Here is a 24,596-nt window from a genome sequence, read left to right as displayed (position 1 = left end):
AAAAAACAACAACCAAAAACCACACATATTGGAATAGCTATGGCGTCCCCCACAAAAAAGCACAAGCTTCCATTTTGCCTCTTGTGAAAGAGCAACTGGCTGGATAAGGCTGGTAATGTTTGCTGCAATTTTATTTTTTTAGAAAAACAAAGGTTTGTGTATACAGAGATACAGAAATATCTGTACATATGCCCAGAATGGAAAATGGTAGCAGAGACAGGGAAGGAGTGATTGGCGAAACTGAAAAACACAACTCGTATACACTCCGTCAAGCTTTGCCCATTGGTATGGATGGCGGGTGACTAAAAAGCAAAAAATATCCATGACTGAAAAAAACCAAAAATGTGTGGAAACTGATTGACCAATCACTTACATGGAAAGATCAGATCTGAATGACCTGCTTTGTGATATAAGATCCCCATCAGGAAACACTGTCTGTTAAAAGTCTTAACTCAGTTCAGGGGCTTTGATTTTTGGTTACCGAAGTGCTGTGATAACACACTAAACAGGACATCTCGTTTGAACGTGAAAGGTGGCTGGTGGTGGACTGATGGAGAAGTCAAAATTAGGGGCCTGCCTTACATTTCAAAGCGATCACCACAAAACTCGAGCTTTCAGGAAACTATTATTTAGAGGAATTTAGGGGAGAGTGTTATTGTGGGAAGACCTGTTGGCCTTGGTTGGCCAGATGGGTGGGGTATAAATTATAAATTACTATTATTATTATTAGTTGGAGGACATGGGGAATCTGAGAGAAGGGCAAAGAAAGCAGATGGAGTGCTGCTGAGAGAAATAATTTATTGGAGTTCATGGAAAAAGCATGCCAGGAATATTGTGGATTTGGAGAAGGGGGCTCCAAAAGTGCTCGGACATAGGAGGGGGATGGTGGAGAAGACTATGAACATTTTGAAATTAACTGGAAGGAAGAGGCCACTGTGGTGCCTCAATGAGATGGAAGCCAAATGGTTAGCCAGTAACAGATGGATGGAGGGGGAAGGAGTGATTATCTGTGGACGCGGCTTCAGCAGGGTAGGCGGGGGTCTTTGGGTGGGCGTGGCCTCGCGAGTGGGCGGAGCCACGGACGCGCCGCGTGGGCGTGGCCGGGAAAAAGTCTCGGCCGTGGGCGTGGCCGCCAGCGGCGGAGGGGGGGGCGTTGCCCAGGTGATAAATGTGGAGGGTGGGCGGGGCCGTCCTCGGCGGGGGCCGGAAGCGGAAGTGGCCTCGTATTTCCGGCGCTCCGCGGGCGGCCATGTTGCAGGGGCTGGAACGGCGCAGCGGCTTTTGCTGGGTCCCGCGGCGGCCGGTAGGTTGCGGGGCCGGCGCCGCCGGGCAGCGCGGCCCCCTGATGGGAGCGCTGCAGTCGGGATTCGAACTCGGGGCTCCCATCCCGCTCTCTCCCCCGCCCCCCTCCGCGTCGCCCTTCTCCGTCCAGCCGTGGGATGCCCCGCCCTTTGCTCCCTCCTTCCCCCGAGGGGGAGTCGCAGGACCGTCCCTCCGCCACTGGCTTTGCTGGTATCCTTCGCTGCAGCGGCCTCTCCCTTGTAGGGCCTTATCCCACCCCACCGAGCCCCGCCCGCCTTTTCTTCCGGGGCTGCTTCTCTCCCCCCCCCACTTCCCAAGATCTCGCTGGGAGACCCCCGATGTTGTGGCTCCAGTGCCTGCCGGCCCCGATCCTGCCCCTGCAACAGCTGCAGGGATGGATCCCGCCGTGCCCCTCCCAAACTCTGCTGCCACCGAGTAGGGCCGGGCTTAGGGGACCCGTCCTCGCCTTAGGAGAGGCTGTAAATCCAGTTTATCTTTACTCACCGCGCCGCGTTTCAAACCTGCGCTGTTGCCCGAGGTTCCGTTTGTTGCAAAGGTGGGGTGGGGAATATTTGCTGCAGAAGCGGAGGGAGACAGCTCTTTAAATGCCTGCTACCCTTTGCTGGCCTCCCTTGGAGTGGCCTCGGTCATCCTGGTATATCAGTCCTTTCTCCACACAATTTGCACCAAATATGTACATTCATGATAAGCATCTCAACAGGTAGTCGGATGCTCGTTTGGGATCAGTTAGGAGCGCAGGTTTATGTCCCAGTTCCTGGAGACTTTGTTGCGCTCTTCTGCAGGTGGCGTTTGTGGTTTTTTTAAATGAGGGAAAACTAGTCCTGTAACAGCTACAGAAAGAGGACGCTCAGTGTGCACTCACAAACCAACAGCTACAAACTTTTTTGCAGCTCTCGGTCACTACCGTGAGATGCTTAATTAAGATCTCCATCTCAAGATGATTGGAAACATTTGTTTAGGGTTATTTGCCTGTCCTCTTCCCAGCTAAGGAGCATATCTGGCAAAGTCGAAGGGAGCTAAGAGGCTACGTTTCTTTGTAAATACTTATTTTGTATATCGAAAAACAACTTTTAGCCTTAAAAGTTCTTGAAGAGGCTGACAAAATTAACAACTCAGTGTAGTTGTAGTCCTTCTTAACATTGCATTTTTCTTAACATTGCAGTCCTGTGCAGGTTCACTTTAAAGTAAATCCTCCTCTGCTTACTAATAATGCTCCTTAGACGTGTGATTAGGATTGTAGCCTTAAGACTCCAGTTGCTGCTGGCTTTGCTTGCTTCTAGCATTCCTTTGTATGATAAGTTGCAGCATTTTAACTTTGAAAAATGCATAGGGTGCTCCAGAGTGAGTGATGTTGTGTGGTTCATTTTGGGTTGGGTTCTGTGTTTTAATTGGTTTCTCAGCCTATGAGTCTGAATGCGATTACTTTAGGAATGAGATTATTGATTTCTGTACCCCTTTTTTATTAAGGGCTTCATGCCCCACACATTATTTTTGAAGCAATTTCCATTTTATAAATAAAAGACCTGAGGCCAGTAGCGACTTGTCCAAAGTCACCTTGTCAATTCATTGAAGATTTGTGATGCAAATTGATGTCCAGGCCAACCACTCTCCACTGGATCAGTCTGGTCTGCTGTTATTTAACTAGTACTGTGTTTGGGGGGGGGGAATGCATGGATTTTGTGTATGACATTGGCTGAAACTAGACATAGTGCCTAATGTGTTTGCTTCTAAAACAGTAGCCCCATGTCATCCACTCTTTCCTTTATAGTGACTAGTGATCTAGAACATGTGACAGGATTGTATCATAGAGTTGCAAGAGCACCTCAAATGTCATTTAGTCCAATCCCCTGTGGTTGCAGGGAATCTACAGTATCCATGATAGCTGGCCATCCAGCCTCTGCTTGGTTCTAACAAAGGAGAATCAACTTTCTAAGGGAGTCTAACATTTCACGTCATCAGGAAATGGTTTCTCTTGTAATTTAAACCATTTGGATTGGATCCTGCCTTCTGGAACAACAGAAAATAATTTTGGTCCATCATCTGCACAGCAGCTCTTTAAATCTTTTAGGATAGCAATTGTAGCACCTCTTAATCGTCTCTTCTCTAAGCAGTCATGACAAACGCCTTAGGCTTTTCCTCATAGACTTCAATGCAACTTAGAATTTCATTGGTATTGTTTGTCACCCGTTGCACTGCTGATTCATGTTTAGCTTTTGGTCTCATTAAACCCCTACGTCCTTTTCACATGTCAAGCCAGGTGTCTTCCCTACAGATTGAGTGTATATTAGGGGGAGACCTGCAGATGTTGGGACTCACAACTCCCATCCAGCATGGCCAAGCCTGGGATGATGGGAGTCTAGCAACACCTAGAGGGCTGCAGGTTCCCTATTTGTGGTGTATCTTCCTGCCTGACTGCCAAGCTTTTATATTCAGTGCCGTTGAAATAAATTTTGCTATCTTTGACCCAGTTCTCCATTCTGTCAAGATCATCTTAGATTTGGTTTCCACCTTCTAAGATAATAGCTATCCAGCCCAGTTTGTTGTCATCTGCAAATTTGATGAGCATCTCCTTCATCCAAATTATTTATAAATATGTTAAATCTTACCGAGCCTGGGACAGAACCATGCGTCACTCCACCATGTCACTTCTTTTCAGGGTGGTGAGATATTGATTAGTGGTCTTTTGGGGACAGTTCATTAGGATTGCCATATCTTGAACAGCAAAAAAGAGGCCCACTGCTCCTACCTGATCTTTGCTGTAATGGCCTTGCTCTGCTGCAGCACTTCTGCTTCCAGGGCACAGCGCTCTCCAGAACATGCTCGTACTCCCCCCCCAACTCCCCAAAATAAAATAAAAAAACCAAACCCGGACATGTCCTTTAAAATGTAAAAATCCACTCAGATGGGCACGTTGGCCCTCCAAAAGGGGACATGTCCAGGTTTTCCCGGACGTATGGCAACTCTACAGTGCATCAACTAGCCACAGATCCACCTAACACAGTACCATCTAGCCCCTATTTTACCAGCTTGCAAAAAGGAATATGGGGGACCTTGGCAAAGCATTGCTGAAATAAATATAGTTCCCTGTTGTACCTCCACTGTTGGAGGCAGTATGCCTCCGAATACCAGTTACTGGGGAGAGTGATGTTGTGCTGCTTGCAGGCTTTCCATAGATATTGGGTTGGCCAGTGTGAGAATGGGATTGCTAGAAGGGTTGCTGGTTGCCTGATCCAGCAGTGCTCTTCTTATTTGTTGATTTATTCAATTGTTGATTCACTTTAGCTTGCCCAAGGCAACCGAAAGCGAATTACAACCAAACAAATAGACAATACACCCCACAGAGGTAGACTAAAACCAAGAGGAAAGAGAAATATATTAAAAAATCCCACCCACTTCTAAAAGGCCACTCATAGTTAAAGACCAAAGGCTTGGTTATAGAGGAAACTGTTTGCCTGGCACCTAAAGATATCTAATGAAGGCGCCAGGTGAGCCGCCCCGGGGAGAGCATTCTACAAATGGGGAGCCACCACAGAAAAGGCCTGTTCTCATGTTGCCACCCTCTAGACACACAAAGAAAGGTCTCACGTGATGAGCGCAGGGTCTGGGTCAGTTCATATGGGGGAAAGAAAAAGGGGTAGGAATAGGCCAATATATGTAGACTGTCCCTGGATTAAGTGATGTTTCTTCTTTAAGTTCTCACTAATCTAGCTCAAGGTTTAAAAAAATTCCTTCCAGTAGCACCTTAGAGACCAACTAAGTTTGTTCTTGGTATGAGCTTTCGTGTGCATGCACACTTCTTCAGAAACACTGGAACAGAAGTCACCTTATATATAGTGAGAGGGTGGGGAGGGGTATTACTCAGAAGGGTGGTGGGAAGGGGTGATTGGCTGATAGGTGTGGTAAACCTGTTGACGACTGTTAATGACTGCAATTGGTCTAACAGTGAGAGCCAGTGTGGTGTAGTGGTTAAGAGCAGTAGTCTTGTAATCTGGGGAACCAGGTTCGCGTCTCCGCTCCTCCACATGCAGCTGCTGGGTGACCTTGGGCCAGTCACACTTCTCTGAAGTCTCTCAGCCCCACTCACCCCACAGAGTGTTTGTTGTGGGGGAGGAAGGGAAAGGAGAATGTTAGCCGCTTTGAGACTCCTAAAAGGGAGTGAAAGGCGGGATATCAAATCCAAACTCTTCTTCTTCTTCTACAGGAAAAAAGCAAGGGGTGAGATGCCTAAAAATAGCTTTATCATGTATAAGGAGATAAGAATCCAATGTCTCTATTCAGACCAGGTCTCTCCATGGTTTTAAGTTTGGTAATAAGTTGCAACTCAACAACTTCTCTTTCCAGTCTATTTCTGAAATTAGCTCAAGGTTGTCGTTTGAACCAGCCAGATGGTTAACTGATAATCAATCACAGTCAGTCCATCATTAGAGCCAAAAATGGCAACTGAACATTCCATTTTGGCAACTACAACAATGGTTTAAGGAGCCATTTGGTGCCTAGCTGAGTTTCTAACACTGACATTGTGTGCTAGTTACATATACAGTGGTACCTCTGGTTACGTACTTAATTGGTTCCGGAGGTCCGTTCTTAACCTGAAACTGTTCTTAACCTGAAGCACCACTTTAGCTAATGGGGCCTCCTGCTGCTGCCGCACCGCCGAAGCACGATTTCTGTTCTCATCCTGAAGCAAAGTTCTTAACCCGAGGTACTATTTCTGGGTTAGCGGAGTCTGTAACCTAAAGTGTATGTAACCTGAGGTACCACTGTAAATGTTAAGTGGTTGCTGTTTTACAGATAGGAGTGTGAGCTAGATTTTCAACATAACTGTTTAAAAACCATGGACTGGTTAAATCAGGCAGTCCATATGCCCTCTTATAAAATGCCATGTTCCAGCTGACACCTGGATTCTAGCCAGCCTAGAAGATCCAGTATAATATTGGTTCTCAAAATATTATTCAGGGGACCTATATTGACTAACAAAAGCCTGATTTTTGAACCAACCCATCCACATAAAAAGTTTAGCCGCAGGCTAGTGTTGGGTGTACTCTGGGGTGAACACTCAATTAATGTGTAGCAACGGTGAGGCCCAACTAGTTTGGCAAGCGTCATGTCTGAAGTAAGCATGTACCCAGAAGCTGAATGCTTCCAGACTCCTTTGTAACACCCAGAGATTCCGTGGCAGTCATGCAGGAATTCATTTGTGGGCAGCTCTCCGTAAGAAACGTTCCCTGAAGCTAGGAAGTTCGAATCCTCCCCCCAAAAAGCTCAACAAGTCTAGGCAATCCACCCACCCCATGCACACTTTTCCCTCCAATGACAATGGGTACATCACTGTCAGGTTTTTTTAATACTGGGAGTAGATCGCAGTCTCTTGGTAGTTGGACGTGCCTGCTTAGTGTGTTGCAAACTGCTTTGAGATTTTCTCTTGTTAGATATATGTATTATTAGATATTATTATTATTATTATTATTATTATTACTTATACCCTGCCCATCTGGCTGGGCCTCCCCAGCCATTCTAGGCGGCTCCCAACAGAATATTAAAAACGGTAAAACATCAAACATTAAATAACAATAATAATTTATTATTTCTACCCCGCCCATGTGGCTGGGTTTCCCTAGCCACTCTGGGCGACTTTCAACAGAACATTAAAAACAGAATAAAGCTTCAAACATTAAAAACTTCCCTAAACAGGGCTGTCTTGTGAAGTCTTCTAAAAGTCAGATACTTGTTTATTTCCTTGGCATCTGGTGGGAGGGCGTTCCACAGGGAGGGTGCCACCACCAAGAAGGCCCTCTGCCTGGTTCCCTGTAACTTCTCACAGTGAGGGAACCGCCAGAAGGCCCTCGGAGCAGGACCTCAGTGTCTGGGCTGAACGATGGCCGTGGAGACACTCCTTCAAGTATATGGGTTGGGCTGAGGCCATTTAGGGTTTTAAAGGTCAGCACCAACACTTTGAATATATGTTATGATATATGGTACTGTATATCTTCTATATATGATGTATAGTGTTATGAATACATATATAGAAGTAGTTAAAATCAAAATTGTCGTCTATGCTTAGAGTTAGAACTGCTTGTCAAAAGCAGTGTCCGTAAACAGCAAGAACCTTGCCCTTAGCAATTATGTTCTTTAATAGGAGATTAATAGATGGCCAGATAAGAGGAGGAAAATTTATTGGAATGTAATGACAAGGAGTTTGCACAAACAAGGAGAATTGCCAAGGACAAGTTTGGGAGGGATAGGTAACGGAATGTGCAAGCCAAAACCTGCTGGAAAGGAATGATTGAGGACGACACCTTAATAAGGTAGTAGGAATTTCTGAGGAGAAGACAACTCCAAAAATGGTGTGTCCAATTGGAAGGCCAGGCAGAGTGTCCACAATCTGTTCACGCATTGCTTTAGCCAATAGTATTGCATAAATGACACGGGCACGAGGATTGCATATGTATTTACCTGATAGAAGAGGAGTATATAAGAAAAGCCGAAGGGCATGCACCGAGGTCAGACCATGCTTGTGGCAATAGCATTGTGGCTGACCATTTGGCACTGTCTTAATGATTACTAAATCTCTGCTGAGCCTACCTTGTGTACCTGACTCCTCTTAGAAGCTTTTGGCTGTCTGCTCCAAGGAAGGAACCCTAGGAATTTCCCTAACACTCTTTAAAATACAAAGCAGCATAGAAATGAATAAGAATAGATCTCACTGAAAGAAAAATGGCGTCTAGACATTCTGTTGCGGCAACCGTAACCTAGGTCTAAGGTTCCATTTGGCGATTGGCTTAGTTTGGCTGAGTTTCTAACACGGGGTCTGGAGACCAAAGCCCTAGAAGAAAAGGTTGCAAAGGAGTTGACATGGAGAAGAGGCAGTGTGGTATAGCCATCTTCACATCAGGGCCATCATAGTAAAAGCTAGATGATGGTACAGACTGTTTGGCAAGGAAGCAGATTTCATTGGGAAATGGTGTGTTCTCCTTTATTAGAGGTTTTAAGCAGAGCCCATCAGGGATGCTGTAGCTTCAGTAGAATGTGGGACTATTTTTCTAAGACATAGCCTGCATTCAAACGTGGGGCTTATTGCAATAGTTTTCCTGGTTATAATGCTCTAGCACTTCTTTCCTGATCTCTAGCGTTACTTTCACACCGTAGTACCTGTCGTGTTATGGAACTATGGCTTTTGGAGCGTTGTGCTGCCGTGTCACACAAAATTTTATACGGCAGAAAATGACTGTATGCCAGGATACTACCTCAGATTTTGTCACGTGGAGTGGCTTTTGTGTTGTGTGAAAGATTACATCTAATGCAGAAATTAATCAGGCAAGAAAGCACCCGGAAAACAGGATAAAGTGCTTTTTTGAATGCAGCCACCATCTCTCAGACTAATCTGTCACATGAAGTAAGCTCCCCATTGAGCTCCTTGAAGGGAGAATCATAGAGCTGGAAGGGACCGTGGGGATCAGCTAGTCCAACCCCCTGCAGTGCAGGAATCTTTTGCCCAACCTGGGGCTCGAAACCATGACTCTGAGATCAAGCGTCCCCTCTCTACCGACTGAGCTACCTACGGTGATCATACAGGTGCTCTTGAAGAAACAGGGCTTTCTTGGTGGTGGCCCTGCAGCTGTCAAACTCCCTCCAGAGCATTTTTTTATAATCTTTCAGAAGGCGTGTGGAAATATTTCTGTTTAGAAGTAGAATGCGATTCTCTTCTGATTCCTACAAATGAGATTCTCTTATGGTTCTTTCTATGCCAGTTCTAAATGGCTTATGTCCCCTGACGCCTTCCTTGTATTCTGAGCCAACCTGGACTGCTCCTTGGAAAGAATGGGGCACTATAAATGATAAGAGTGAGCTTTTTTTTAAAAAAAGCTACCTCACGCCAGGTAAATTCTCCCAGGCATTGCAGAAGATGCTTAAACTCAGTCATGGACAGATATTTGAGGCGGGAAGTTCCGTAGCTGCGAGACACTCGTGGATAATTCAAAGGCCTTTGCAGGAGATTAGATAGCGCTTTAAAAAAATAGTATTATAGGTATTGAAATATTGGCCATGGTATCCTTGCCTCAGAGGGATACATGGCTTGTCACTCGAGAGAGGTTTGTGTATGTGAGGACAGCTAAAGATATTAGCTAGTCTAGGGCCAGGTGTGTGTGAATAGGGCTTCTGCAGGGACTTAGGCCCAGGGGTCATCAAGGTTTACCTCGCCTGGGCCGGTTCACTCCAGCGGAGATCCCTATGTGGGCCGGATCGCACCTGCGATTTCCAGTGTCTGCGCAGACACAATTTCTGGCGCAGCGGAAGTGAGTCCCTGCGGTGCAGCAGTTTAGCGCAGCGCGCAAGGACTTGCCGAGCGGGCAGCTCGGCTTGGGGGCCGGTTAAACGGCCCCTGTGAGCCGCTTGTGGTCCGTGGCCTTAGGTTGCCGACCCCCGACTTAGGCTGTGTAAGCACCATACATTTGAAACACATGACTTCCCCCCAATCATCCTGGGAACTAATCATTCAAGGGTGCTGGGAGCTGTAGCGATGCAAGGGGGAAACGACAAGTCTCAGGATGGGGGCAGTCGAGTGCTGTAAATGTACGGTGCCTACATAGCCTTAAAAAGGGTCTGTGGGGTAGAGGAGCATTACTACAGCAGATGGATTTTGCCTTGCTAGCTTCTGCCACTGGCTAAACTGAGGGGCCATAGCTTAGCATTGTGTTTCTGCATTCTGAAGGCCCCTAATTCAGTCCCCGGCATCTCCAGGCAAGGCTGTTAATGGCCTTTCTGAAACCAGTTACTGCCAGTCAGTATAGATGCTACTACTACTACTACAGTGGTACCTCGGGTTACAGACGCTTCAGGTTACAGACTCCGCTAACCCAGAAATAGTACCTCGGGTTAAGAACTTTGCTTCAGGATGAGAACAGAAATTGCACGGCAGCGGGAGGCCCCATTAGCTAAAGTGATACCTCAGGTTAAGAACAGTTTCTTTTTTTTATAATGTTTTTTTATTAATTTTTCCATAAAATCTTCAATCATTCAATTTTCCACATCACATATTTTAGTTTGTTGAACCTCCCTCAACTCCTCTGACAATCACCCAAAGTTATTCTCCTATTTACACATTTCTTAATTATAATATCACCTTTAAATAAAAAATTTTGTATCCTCGTTTACATTCTTGCGATATTCCTTAGTTTTCACAAAGCTTCTTTAAAGCACACTAGCGTTGTATTCTCCTCACATACCGTTTTCAAATACTCTCTAAATTTTCCCCAGTCCTCCAAAAACTTATGATCTCTTTGAAGTCTGATTTTTCCCGTTAGTTTGTCCAGTTCCGCATAGTCAGTTAATTTACTTCTCCATTCGTCCAGAGTCGGTACTTGTTCTTGTTTCCACCTTTGAGCTATCAGCGTTCTCGCTGCAGTTGTTGCGTACTGGAAGAGTTTAAAGTCCCTCCTATTTATTTCCTTTCTGGTTATCCCTAGTAAAAAGGTCTCTGGTTTCTTTACAAAGCTATATTTCAGCATTTTCCTTAACTCATTATATATTATTTCCCAGAACCCCTTCACTTTCTTACATTCCCACCACATGTGCATAAATGTGCCCTCTTTCTCTCTACATCTCCAGCATTTGTTGCAGATCTTGTACATTTTTGCCAGCTTAGCCGGTGTCATATACCATCTATATACCATTTTCATGGCGTTTTCTTTTAACGTTATACATGCTGTAAACTTCAGATTTTCATTGCATATTTTTTGCCACTCTTCCAGCTCTATACTGTACCCTAAATCTCTGGCCCAGTGAATCATTACCTCTTTAACCTCCTCATCCATCGTGTGCCATTCCAATAGAATTTTATACATTTTAGATATAATTTTACAATCATTATCGACAATTTCTGTTTGGAACCTCGAATCATTTTCATTATACCCTTTTTCTTTCACATCCTTTTTAAACATATCACTTATCTGCAAGTAGTGCAACCAGTCAAATACATGTTCTTTCACTTGCTCATATGGTTTTACTCTCCATTTATCCCCTTCTTTCATCACCAAATCTCCATACGTGATCCAGTTACTTCTCATGTTGATTTTCTTGACTCCCATAACCTCTAATGGGGATAACCAATGTGGTACCCCCCTTTCTAATATATTTTTATATCTGTCCCTAGGTTAAGAACAGTTTCAGGTTAAGAACGGACCTCCGGAACAAATTAAGTTCTTAACTTGAGGTACCACTATACTACTACTACTAATTTTTATTATTTATATCCTGCCCATCTGCCTGGGTTCCCCAGCCACTCTGGGTGGCTTACAGCATATATAAAAACATAATAAAACATAAAACATTCAAAACCAGAACATCTTATACAGACAATAAGTAAACCATTAAATCAATAGAAACTAACAACAACAATCAGAAGGACCAGTGGTTTGGTCTAGTATCATCTATTTGCATGCTGCCTTTCCACGATCAATATTGTCAAGGAGGCTTGCGGGATGAAAATTACATAATTCACAAGTTACAAAATATAAGAAAATTTGAGCAGTAAGTTAACGAAAGCACCCCATTAAGAAATATCCGATCAAATTAAACAATCCCCTTACAATTCATAATCGGATCTAACAGCAAAATACGAAAAACAGCAAAAATAATATATTTTACCCCCTCCCCCCCGCAAATGTAAGTATAAGCTAGCTTCCTAGATTCAGAGGTTGATAGCAGTGCTCCTTCACTGCAGTGGGCAAGCAAATGTCCATTATACAGATGTCTTCTTAGGTTTGGCCTCTGGGCTTGGAGTGGAGTTTCTTTCAAAGGCGCAGTCAGGGTTGCCTTGCACTCCCATCTTCACAACCTTTGAATTTCCCATTTTTCAAGTGATTGCTCCAGTTGTTGTGGCAGCTCACATTGCTGAAAGTGTGCAGTGTTTATCTTTGTGGTTCAAATGCCCTTGAAACTGCAAGGACTCCCAAGAAGCAATATTGCCAGAAGGTTATATAAACAGCAAATAACCAACCAGGTACTGGGGGATGAAACCAGCATATTTGAATCTGTTTTATCCTGGTCCAAGAGTCACAGTTCTAAGAGTAAGGGCTCATTCCCACTTCTGTTTGACTCATATCTTGAGCATATTGTGCACCAATTAATTGCCTCGGATCCGAGAGCTTTTCTCGTTGTTCCGTGGCTGTGCTTTGTGGAAATCCAATCCTAACTGCTGAATGGAAGCTCAGTTAAGCAAAACCTCTCTTTGGATTTTCTGCACATCAGATAAGATGCAATTTATTCACCAAGGCCGGATTTTCACAAGGCACAGCTGTGTGGCAGCCATGTTAAAAAAAAGAAGCCACAAACATGTACAAATGGTTGTTAACGGTACAATTCAGTTCACACTTAAGGAATCCAGCAACTCTGTCATTTTGCCAGTGTATGAAGAACTGGCAACAAACCCAGCCAAACAGGAGAAAACATCAGTTTAGTAAAAAAAGAAAGAAAGAAAATGATTATACATTCAACGTAGAGTAGACCCACTGAAATTGATGAACCTAAGTTAGCAATCTTCATCAACTTCAGTGGATCATCTACTCTTGAGGAGGACTAATATTGACTATGACCCTCCAGTCTTCCATAGTGTCAAGCAGACATAAAGCATTCATTTCCATATCAGTTTCTGCTTCTTCACATTTGTCACCATATTTATAGAACACTGAAAGTTTGCCTGGATTGAAACAAGTTTCTCCACCTCTCATAGTTGGACATTTTTCAGAAAAACAAAACAAAAAGAAAGTCATCTTTCCCACCCTGAATTTTTCTCTTTCCCACAAGGCCTTCACATCTCTAGTGCACGATCTTAAATGGGCTTTGTAGGTTGTGTGTCTGAACTAGTGCATGGTAGCATTGGAACATGTATTCGGAAGTTGGTTGCTATCTATATAGGACCAAACCAGTAAATTGATTAGAGTCAAATGCATCACTTAAGAACCGAAGGAAGGAAGTGGTCCTGGTTTGGTCAGGATTGGGCCCAGAGTCCTTAACCATCAGTATGTATTACGGGTGGAGGCCTCATCCATGCTCATAGTGCTCTCTTCACTTTTCAGACTTGTCATGCTGGAGTGTCCATGATTCTCAGGTGCGCAACAGGTGTTTCCACATCCTTGAAACTTAAACCTTTGTTCCAGGTGACAGTGTTCCTGAACTCCGTTGGCTGGCTAGCCTCGTCTTAAGACTGTTTGGATTTGGGGGGAGGCGTCGTCGATGAAATTATTTTCCTGTATTTGCACCATGACTAGGACATGATATGTAATACGGCCTGGTTGATGCTGGGCCCTAAACTTCAGTATACTTATTAAGGATGCAATCAAATAGATAAGTGTTTTGAGCGGCATCCCAGCTGTTCCTGAGCGCGAGTATCTCCCCAAGCGTTTCCTGCAGGCATTGTGATGAGAAATTTGACTCATCGTGAGATTGGCAGAGCTACTCTTGATGTGCAAGCCTATTTCTTTATCTGATTGAAACATAATCCCAGGATGGTGTGGCCTGCACAGGGGAAGCGTGATTTTCTGGATTTTACTGTTTTATCTTTTTGTAAAACTGCATTTACAAACAAGGGATGTATAATTTTTTTGAAATAAATCAGGGGTCATCAACCTACGGCCCGGGGGCTGGATAAGGCCTGAGGGATTCGTTTATCCTGCCCTCGTGACCGCCACCTGCCGCTGCCTGCTCTTACTGGCGTGGCGTGGCACAGGGACCCACTTCCTGGTCGGAGGAACACTGGAAATAATGCACAATTATAGTGCACAAACGCTGTTTCTGACACATCCGGGTCAGAGGAGGCCCATGTGCACAAGCTATTTCCGGTGCTCCTCCGACCTGAAAGTGCGCCGGAAATAGCTTGTGCGTACGGGCACGCGCTGCCCCACCCTCCGGCCCACTGCGCAGTTGTCGCTGGAGACACTGGCCCGAGGCAAGGAAAGCTTGGAGACCCCTGAAATAAATAATAAAGAAATGACAGGATATAAGTGCTCAAGAGTGCACATGCTCAAAAAATTAAGTTACTTACGAACAAAATGCGGGCCAGATACGGGTCATGTGTATTAATGAAAAAGTGTGTGTTTCGTTTGAGTCACCCTCACGCCAGCACCTTTTTACCTAGTCAGCTTGTGCCTTGATGTGCCCTACCCTCTTGGCAACCTATTGCCCTAGCAACTTTTTTCTCTCTCCTCTGTTATCAGCAAGGGAATCAAAATGTCCCCCTGTACCTCCATAGAATCAAAAGGAAGAACAAAGCCTTAATTGTGGTGGGCAGGTGGTCAGTAGAATCTTAGTAAGCGACTTCCTTGAAATAGTCTTTGCTTAAGGTGATGATAAGGCGGGGTTAATTTGTTTGAACATAAGAAATTGCTTAGACAGTTGTTTTGGGACACCGGTAGACCCAAATGGAAGATGCAGGCACTGCTTTATGACATCTTTTGAGACTTGGGGCAGGGGAAAGGTTTGCAATGATCTATTAAAGGTGCTGTGTGAGCATCTCTTTAGGATTATGGCCTGCTGAATCATGAAAAAGTGTTAACGTAAAAGAATGTGAGTCCAGTGACGGGACGGGACGTCCTCTGCTCCGAGCTCGCCTTTTTGGGGTAGTTTTGGGCAGCTGTGGTAGCATTCTGAAATTTAGACTACCTGATTTTTTGCTCTATAAGACTCACTTTTTCCCTCCTAAAAAGTAAGGGGAAATGTGTGCGCATCTTATGGAGCGAATGCAGGCTGCGCAGCTATCACAGAAGCCAGAACAGCAAGAGGGATTGCTGCTTTCACTGCGCAGCGATCCCTCTTGCTGTTCTGGCTTCTGAGATTCAGAATATTTTTTTATTGTTTTCCTCCTCCAAAAACTAGGTGTGTCTTGTGGCCTGGTGCATCTTATAGAGCGAAAAATACAGTAGCTCCTTAAAATCACATCTGTGGCTGATACAACGCTTTAGGGAAGGGGGGAGATGCAACTTGCTAACTGGTGTACAGTTCTGGTTTAGGTTTACGTTTTTCTTAAATTCAGGCAGTTCTGTGTCCTCTGCAGCTTTGCTACAATGTGCTTATTCGGTCAGTGGCGTTCTGGCAGAGTTGACCCCTTGTGATTTTAGGCCTTGTGCTCTTGAAAGGTAAGGCTAACTCACTGCAGAGGTATCTTGGGGCATTGAGAGCCTCCACACAAGAAAAAAAAATACCCTGTATTTGTCTATTTCTCGGGTTGTAAGTTAACTGCCTTTTCCCCCTTTTCATTTGAGGTGACCTGCATTGGCTTCCACGTGGTTTGGACCCCTAAGAAGTTCCTGCTAGCCTAATGCCATGAATGTTGAGGTGGACAATGCGGAAGAAAAAGCAGTCCATTCGTGGTCAAGGATCTCCTCCGCAGGACAGAAGGCCTTGGAAGAAGCTCTGCGAGTCTTCAACCCCATGTCCAGGGACCTGTCTGACACGGAGACCCAGCTGGTAGCTTTTCTCCAAGGCCTCCGGGAGGAAGGCTACCAGCCCACCATCCTCAGAAGCAAAGACGTTTATGGGTACATGTCATGTACTGCCCGTATGCCCAGTCAGGCAAAAGACAGCATTCCCGACACTTCAAAAGCAGCTGCCCCTATTTCGGAATCCGCAAAGGCTCCGGCCCGAAGCACCGTGGTCGTGGCAAAGGTACCTGGCCCCTTAGCAGGCGTTACTGTAAGTTCTCCCGAAGACTCTGAAAAGCCATTGCCGAAGAGCAGTAATTCCACCAACCTCCTGTTGAACTCTTTGAGACGGACACGCTCAGGCACATCAAAAGCATCTGCTGTGGGTTTCCCTGCTCACATGTACCCTGGCGTCTACCCGGCCATGAGACTGTCTGTTGTGCTGGAAGCCTTGGTCCCCCTGAAAGCCACAGCCTCCTGCCTGGAGTCCAAATGTGAACAAGGGCGCCTTGGGATTTCACCCTCGGACCTTAAGCTCCTCAAGGCAGCTGGGGCGTCCAGGCAGCCTCCGGCCATCAAAGCTACGAAAATGCCACCCGGTCAGTTGGACCCCAAAGGGTATAGGCACGCTGCGAAAAAAGGACCGGATTCTGGCGGTCTGTCGGTGAGCCTCGTGAAAGGACCCAAGGGTGGCGTTCTGCAGGAGAGCAACGCTTGCAAAGCCTCCGGGGTTCTGAACGGCCGGCTTTCCGGAAGCACCTCCCAGAGCTCCAGTACTGGGACGTCCAGGACGAAGGAGCCGCCCACGGCCAAAATGGAACGGAGAGGTGGCGGCAGCCGCCAGGAGACGGCCGAGCAGAAGAGGAAAAGAGCGGAGGAGGGGAAGGAGTTGCCGCACAGGAAGAAAACTACTCCCGGCAAACCAGATCTGGCGTCCACGACGTTGAACCTGCTGAAGTTCCGGGCGATCAAGGTGAACAGCTCTTCCGATGACGAGTTGCGGAGGAGAGCACAGAAGATCCTCCGGGTGAATCTGTCCCCTGTCATCAGAATCCAGCCGTTGCCTCACTCCCGCAGCGTCCCTTGAAGGGCTCGGAGAAGTTGGAGCCGCAGGGCCACGGATGCAGGCACCATCAAGCAGACTGCAGGCCTCTTGCGGGGGGAGTTGATGAGGATATCCACGTTTGCAGTCCTCAGGCCTGTCACTAGCAGCTGGGGGGAGTTCTGCAGAGTTGGGCAACTGTTGGATTATATATTATAAAAAAAAAACTTTTTAAGAGGCCTCCGAGGCGTCATCCTGATAGATATAAGGCACAGAGCATTAGCCTTCCTCTAGAACACTTTTCTACCATGCCTTTTTCAACGTGGCAGAGCACACATCTGGGATGTGGCGGCACTGGGGATGATTGGTGTACTGTGATATTTTACTTTTCTTTTTTTTAAAAAAGCAAACAAACCTGTAAACCTACTTGGTTTTGATTTGATCATATTTTATATACTTATTATTAAATATAAATATCTACGGACTCGCATACATGCATTGCCCAAGGGCTGTCAGAATGTGATCCCTTCTTCATTGCCCCCCTACCCCCCAAGTTGGTTTCAAAAGCTTTTCTCTCCAATTTGTTGCCAGATTGTTTAATGGAAGGCCTTTGCCTGCCTGCAGTGTTGCCTCCCTTGGCTGTAAAAACCCTTTACCACCTGCCGGCTCCTGCTTGCTGCCCATGCCACCACCTTATACAGCTGACTGGGGGATAAAGGTTGCACATCAGCCGAGAGAGTTTATAGAAAGGGAAGGAGAAAATGTTTGCTTTCTCCGGTGCCCTCGTCCCTTCGCTTGACCAGATTTTTTAATCCCAGCAGACCATGAGGCAGTGGCAGAGGAAAGGGGGTTTTGGGGGAGGAGAGTTGCCCCCAAATATGGAGACTTGGCAAGGGAGGACAGACCAAGGCCCCTGGCACACCCCAAGCAAGCAGAAAAGGGGGCCTCATAATTTAGTGCCAAGTTAGTGCCATAGTGGGCAGGAAGAGCGCCTCTCTGTGGAAGCCCCTTCTGAAGATCTAGAGTTTGGGGGGGGGGCTTTGCTTGCCAGCCACTTGCCTGTGTCCTGTGTTTTATTCTCCAAAGGGCAACTTAGCAAACCATAGTGGAATTGACCCTCCCCTCTCTTTAGTTGTTTTTTTTTTTAAAAAAAGAACCTGTGGCTGCTTATGATAAATATTTTCTAGTGCAATCGTTGAAACATTTCTGCCACCAGACATTTTAGTATGTCAGACCTACAGCCATTGGGCATCTGAATGTACCCAGGTGTATCCTGCTGCAGTAAGGTAACGAAGAGGTTTTCGGGCTTGATGTAGAAGTGACTGGGCATGATTCTTGTTGCAAAAAGAATCCTAGCATTGCAGACTCGGAAGGTACCTAGTCATCTAGTCCAACCAGAGCAGAGACTTCTGGCCTGCGAGCCTTTAAAGCAGCCTTTCTCAACCTTGGGTCCCTGGATGTTTTTGGCCTACAATTCCCATCATCCCTGACCACTGGTCCTGTGAGCTAGGGATCATGGGAGTTGTAGGCCGAAAACATCTGGGGACCCAAGGTTGAGAACCACTGCTTTAAAGGTTCTTATCCTTGCCAGCACCTCCAGTATTTTAAGAAGAGTATACTTCAACTTTGTGCCACGTTTGCAAACCTAAGCTTGTTTTAAACCTGTTGAACCACTGTGGTGGAAGGTGAGGGAACTTCTCCACGAGCCATTGGCAGATGCTCTTGACTTTGCAGAGCTGCCAGCACCATCATTCTGGAAATCTGCCTTCTCACGCCCATGCTGGGACAATCTTTGCTTTTAGCACAGCAGCTCATCTTAAGTTGCTGCTTGGCATCTTTCCATTGGGGGTGGGGGTCTCTAGATTTGAGCGTCTCCTCTCAGTTGAGGCAAGGAGAAAATCGCGCCTCTTCCGACTACAGATCCAGCACTTGGGCCTGCCCCAGTTAAGCTGCTTTGAGAAAATATTCTCTCCAAAGGATAATAGCCTTCTTTTCTGCGATCACTTCTGAGTTAGGTATTTATCTCGCTGGTAGGGCAAAAGGAAAACAGGGGGACTCCCCCTCCCTTCCACCAAGCTGCTGTAGATGCTTTAAGAGCGTTCTTCTCAATGAATTGGTAGGAAATCCTTTCTGGTCTGCTCTTCCAATAGGGAATGTGCTAGGGGCAAGATTCTTGATGATGCCATTAGTGTGCGTGCGCACACTCACACCAAGTGCCTGGCAAAGTCGAGATTGGGTGGCAGTTGGGTGCGTCAGTACGCAAACAAATCTGCTTCTAGAGGAGACTCTTTTCCTCCCGGAACATCTTTTGGTGAAGCCTTGGTTCTTGATTTGTGCACCTGTTGTACTCACAACTGCGTAGAAGCATAGTCTGGCTTCAGCTGTGTGACTTCCACCTGCTCAAGTGCCCTTGAGGGTTTGTCGTTTTCGTTGAAGGAGTTACGGCTTGCCAAGAGAATTCTTAGCCAACTCACAAAACTCTGCGTACCTGGATTGTGTTCTTAAGGGAGGAACAGTTGTTACAGCATGGAGGGGGAAACTGACACACGCACCAGATGTTGTTGAACTGCAACTCCCAACATTCTTGACCATTGGCCGTGCTGCTAGGGGCTGGTGGGAGTGGAAGTTTCCACAACATCTGGCTGAACAAATATCTTGGATCGATAAGAGGAACAGAGATAGCAATTAAATGAGGCTCCATAACCCGTTTGCAGGCAGTAAAGGGAGATTAGCACTCTTTGCCCTAAATACCAAATGCGAGATTGGCTGGATGTGTACATGTGTGTGTACCAAGTCCCTCTGTAAATGTCCTGGGCTGAGAGCTGTAAAAAGAAACAGAAAGCAAAAACAAAACAAAACATAAACCCACAAAAAAACCCCAACAGCAACAGATAAGGTCTCAGCCTGGTATAGAATGATGGAGTTGTAAGGAACCCCAGGATCATCTACTGTAGTCTGGTCCTGTTCAACGCAGGAATCACAACTAAAGAATCCCTGACACCCAACCCCTGTTTAAAAATCTCCAATGCAGGATAATCTGCCACCTTCCAAGGTTCTTTGTTCCATTGTCAAGCAGCTCTTACTATCAGAGAGTTCTTTCTCACCTGAAAAGGAAAAGGATTTTTTAAATGGAAATTCATCAGGCAGTTTGCCTATATGGATAAGCCATCAATTTTGAGTTTATTTGTTGTGGCTCAACCTCTCCTTTTGGTTTTGCAATGTTAAAATTAGCCTGGAAGGGTGGCGTAACGCATAAGCAGTTTATGAATAGCGCAAGACGAAAGCTCTTCCATTCAGGCTCGGGGGAACCCCAGAGATGAGGTCAAGAAGGTCTTCTAGGAAGCAGGTTTTCAATCTGCTGCAGCGAAACGTTCTGTTCCCCAAAGACACTAGCAGCATGGCACTTAGCCCGGTAAAGATATAACTCTAAAGAAAACTTAAGCAGGAATCTAGATAGCTTTTTGTGCCTTCACAATGGTCACATCTACTTAGCCTGTAATATTTCCTCTCCCTGGTTGATGCTTGAGAGGCCCACGTAGTTCACTGCAATAAGTTAGCACGAGGAGAGGAATGGTCTCTTGCATGGGAAGAATTCCCCCAGCCTCTTAATGCCCATCAGCTGAAGTGGGGGAGAACCTGTGATGACCCCCCAGTTGCTTGCCGCTTCAGTAGCAAGCTTTCTCCACTGAAACGATCTCACTACTTAAAAGAATGCTAAGAGGGGAGGCTGTGTCTCGTGGTGGATGCTTAAACACAGGACTGGTGCCAAAAGTGCTTGTAGACCTCAGCCATCACTTACTTTTGGGCATGGGGAAATGGGGCCAGCACTCATCTCATGCACGCAACCTCTGCTACTCCGTTTCCAGGTGTCTTTGGAGTAGCCACCCTCAGGTGGTAAAGCTTCACAATAGATCTGATTTCCTGAGATCTATCCTATATGTCTATCTGCCAAGTATTCTCTCTTTGGACTGGTGCTGGTTGTTCAGGCAAGGGTCTTTCCCCAAGCCCTGTTTCCTTTTTAGCTGAAGATACTGGGGTTGCAGCAAGGGATTTCTGCATGGAAAGCAGATTCTCTGCCCCTGAGCTGCAGGTGCTTCTTTGCATGCACCCATGCCCACTAGGTCACAGGGCCAGCCCCTGCAGCCCAGTTTCAAAAGAATCTTTGGGTACAGGGGAAGATTAATTTTAGGCAAAGCAACCTTAGAGCGTTGACTGCCGGAGAAGGCGATTATGCGTTGGATGCTAGGTATGAGACGACGTCACACGTTGACGCATGTATTGATCTCCAGCCTCCCAATAGGAGAGTTTACGATGTGGCTATCTGGCAATGACTACTCAGAGCTTTCATCTTTGGGTCCTGGGCAGCTGTCTGCACTGTCCTGCGATTTCCTAAGCTGAATCAGTTTGAGATTTCCCAGGATGGCTCTTTTGCGTCGTGGACTGAGCCCTCGCATACTTGTTTCTCTGAGCTTGAAAGGCTTTTGTTCACTTAGAGGTGATCGCTCGATTCACTTCTGCACGGTATTGAGTGCCTTTTGGGGGAGAGAGGCAATTGGAAGGGGCAGGCGAGGTCCTTGGCCTCACAGGCCCCTGGCCAGGTTCTGTCCAACGCTACTTGCAATTCCACGGCTCCAGTACCAGAAAGCATGCATCCGAATGGTCTCAGATTGAGCTGTTCTTCATGACGCTTGCATTTTATAAGGGATTACCTATTCTGTGCGCCCTGTGGTTTGGAGTTAGCAAGTGCATTTGTAAGCTGAGGACATGCTTCATGTGCTCTTGGCTTGCTGGGCATGTGGAGGCTCTGGATGCGATAAATGTGAATAAATGCTGCGGCTGAGTGGGTATGGACACCTGGAAGAGGGAAGTGGGATTAGGAGTACTTACAAGATATTACATGCACTTAGCTGCTCAGTCTCCTCTTCTTAGTCTCTTGTGACAGGCTAGTTTTGCTTTGGGGCGGGGGCACTGTAGCCCTGCTCACTCAAACTGCACATGCATTCCAAAGTGAGCCATGGGCACAACCAGGGGGGCAGCTGCCCCCCCCATCAAGTGAATAAATAAAAATAGTTAACTAAAAGTAGAAATTGTAGAAAGGTTTTGACAGTTTTTTTCAGAGCGTGGGGTCCAAAGAAAGCGTTTTAAGACATCTGTTGGGACATTTCATTCTGAATCTCCTAGAGCAAGCCAGGCAGGTGGGTGTTCTACCCCCCCCCTAAAAAAATAAGTCCTGGCTATGCCCATGGTGTGATTGGGGCCGTGTTGACCAGCCCCACCCCTGACATTTGCAAGAAAGGAGCTTTTGCATGTACCACTCGTATTTGTGGTCCCTGCAGTCTTGTTTGAGGATTTCAAGGGGCTCCTGTTGCTTTAAGAATCTTCCCCTGTTTTTGTGAGTGAGCCCCGTGCTTCTCATTGCGCAACCTTGTCTTTGGGAGTTGGGAGGCGATTGGGCATGGCCAACCTGCCTCCTTCCTGCTTCCCTTGTTATGCGTTTCCTACCAGAGTAGATTGGAGGTGGTGGATTAAGGCAAGCCAAAGACCAGTCACCTTCGCCGCATGGTTTGCAGGACCCAGACCGATCCCCACCAGTCGTGCGAAATGCTTCGCTGTGGCTGTGCCAACAGGGATCGGAAGTGCTAAAATGTCCTGGGCAGGCCCTTGGGGAGCTCTCTCTGTGGAGAACGATGGTCTGGAAATATCCCTTCCCCCTGTTTTTCTTCCTATCGCTCGGACAGGGTATTGCTGGAACGGGGAGGGTCTGTGGAAACAGTTGTTAAAACACAAGGCATTGCAAAACCACCGTGTCTCCTGGCTGTCTCTCTGCCTCTGCCAGTCTCCATATGCAAAGCACTTTGAATTGTACCTTTTTGCGCCCAAAGGACATAGGAGCCACAGAGGCGGCCTTCGTTTATGTAGCACACCACGACCTTCTCCTTGGTCCTTTGTGTTTCGGATGCTGTCTTTCCTGGTAGACGCCGCCTGCAGAGTAGCTAGATTCTGCCAGCCAGACTACGGCAGAGCCAGCACAAGGTATTGTGTGTGTGGTGGCCCTTCTCAACGTTTCTACATTGCCAAGCACAAACCTGGTGTCCTTTCATGGAAGTGGATCTCCTCTCCAGCCCTGAACTTGTGGCCACCCGCCATTTTCCCAACGTGCTGTAAACCTTGATATAACATTATATAGACATATATTTTTCTCTGGCCATTGGTTACTTCTCACCTGTGACTCCCTGGCACTATGTGGGAGGAGAAGCAAACAGAACAGTTTGGTATTATGGGTTTGAACCACCGCCTGGCTGCCTCGCAAGAGCAGATTTCTCTCCCATTCAATTTCTTTGTGCAGGACGCTTTCTGAAGTTCTCTGTTTTGATGTTACATTTGCAGCCAGCCCACCGTTCCTGGTTTCAGTGTTTGTATATTTTTGGAACAGCCTCGTGTGACGCGAGGCGACTTTTTGAGTATTATGTTTTCACCAAGGAAGGAAAGGGAACAAAAAAACCCTGACCTGTCTTTTATTTTTTAAATGAAGTGAAAGTTTTCTTTCCTTGGTTTTGGAATTGTAGCAGATGACCCCCGCTCTGCCATTCTACATAAAAAATGGTGCTTCAAAACCCAGCTTACTGTGTCTGTCTTGTCTTTTTAAAGTCCTTTTGTCCTTTGGAGATGTTGAAAACTGAGGCGAGATGGGGGTGAGAGTCTTGGGTTGCAGAGAAACTACCCAATTGTGTTCTTAATATCAGTCACATGCAGCGGAGGCAAATGTAGAGCAGCCTGCCAATAATTCATTGGTCTCCAGTTCACATATCTTGAGCCACAATTGATACACACCTCTGTGGGGGAGAAAAAGCTCCTCCTCAATTCTAGTGCCTGTTTGAGGAAGAAACCACCATAAGAAGCAGGAACACAACTGCAAATGGTCCATTACTCCAGGGGCAGGGGACCTGTGGCCCTTCAGCTGTTGCTAGGCTACAGCTCCCACCATCCCTGACCATTGAACATGCTGGCTGAGGTGATGGGAGCCGGAGTCCTGGAGGGCCACAGGTTCCCCGCATATTAGCCTTCCTGTCCCCTCCTTGCAACAATGGATGTACATAAAGGCATGGTTTGCTGAAACCCTTAATGCTTCGGATTTCTCAGATGTGTGATGCCCAATTCTACATTGATAGATGCAGATACATTTAATTGGGTGTTATTGAAAGGGACAGAACTCAGCACTGGTTTAATGACAATCTTTGCTGTTCTGTAGTATAGACCTGGGTGGCACTGTGGTCTAAACCACAGAGCCTAGGGCAGGGGTCTGCAACCTGCGGCTTCGGAGCCGCATGTGGCTCTTTTACACCTTTGCCGCGGCTCCGGGGCAGATACTAGTGAGGGGAGGAAGCTCATTGTGTGCCCCGACACTCCCCACTGTGGCAGGCGCTGTATTGGCTGTGACGTCGCATGGGGGCGGTACGTGCGTTAGTCCCGACGTCACCTTCCCGCCCGCTGTCAGATCGCGGCTCTGGAGATATATTTGTTTTAAATATCGCAATGGTTTTGCAGCTCCCAGGTTTTTTCCCCCTTCAGAAACGGGTCCAAGTGGCTCTTTTTGTCTTAAAGGTTGCAGACCCCTGGCCTAGGGCTTGCCGATCAGAAGGTCGGCGGTTCAAATCCCTGCGACAGGGTGAGCACCGTTGTTTGGTCCCTGCTCCTGCTAACCTAGCAGTTTGAAAGCACGTCAAAGTGCAAGTAGATAAATAGGTACCGCTCAGGTGGGAAGGTAAACAGCATTTCCTTGCGCTGCTCTCGTTCGCCAAAAGCGGCTTAATCATGCT

The 24,596-nt window shown here is 46.5% G+C and overlaps 2 protein-coding genes across 5 annotated transcripts in view; both read left to right on the top strand.

Moving 5' to 3' along the window:
* The first annotated feature begins 1,241 nt into the window (after positions 1–1,241).
* Positions 1,242–24,596, top strand: part of LOC309525256 (uncharacterized protein) — a 44,530-nt gene continuing 21,175 nt past the window's right edge. Inside the window, exon 1 of the mRNA XM_082210794.1 lies at positions 1,242–1,303. The gene's annotated coding sequence lies outside the window, so the exon portion shown is untranslated. The remainder of the gene's footprint in view (positions 1,304–24,596) is intronic.
* On the top strand, positions 7,336–23,397 carry CCDC71 (coiled-coil domain containing 71). 4 transcript variants are annotated; one of them, XM_082210388.1, is made up of 2 exons: positions 7,336–8,194; positions 15,579–23,397. In XM_082210388.1, exon 2 carries the CDS (start codon positions 15,640–15,642, stop codon positions 16,822–16,824), a length of 1,185 nt encoding a protein of 394 aa, XP_082066514.1. In that variant the 5' UTR covers positions 7,336–8,194; positions 15,579–15,639; the 3' UTR covers positions 16,825–23,397. The 4 variants fall into 4 exon arrangements, with proteins under 4 accessions (XP_082066514.1, XP_082066512.1, XP_082066513.1 ...); XM_082210386.1 differs by having other exon boundaries at positions 7,336–8,242; XM_082210387.1 differs by having other exon boundaries at positions 8,190–8,284.

Source organism: Podarcis vaucheri (assembly GCF_965113315.1).
Source record: "Podarcis vaucheri genome assembly, chromosome: 2".
Lineage (NCBI taxonomy): Eukaryota > Metazoa > Chordata > Lepidosauria > Squamata > Lacertidae > Podarcis > Podarcis vaucheri.
This window is presented reverse-complemented; position numbering and strand designations above follow the sequence as displayed.

Excerpts from the sequence above, each read along its gene's own strand:
- CCDC71 (XM_082210388.1), top strand. The coding sequence starts at position 15,640 with ATGAATGTTGAGGTGGACAATGCGGAAGAAAAAGCAGTCCATTCGTGG.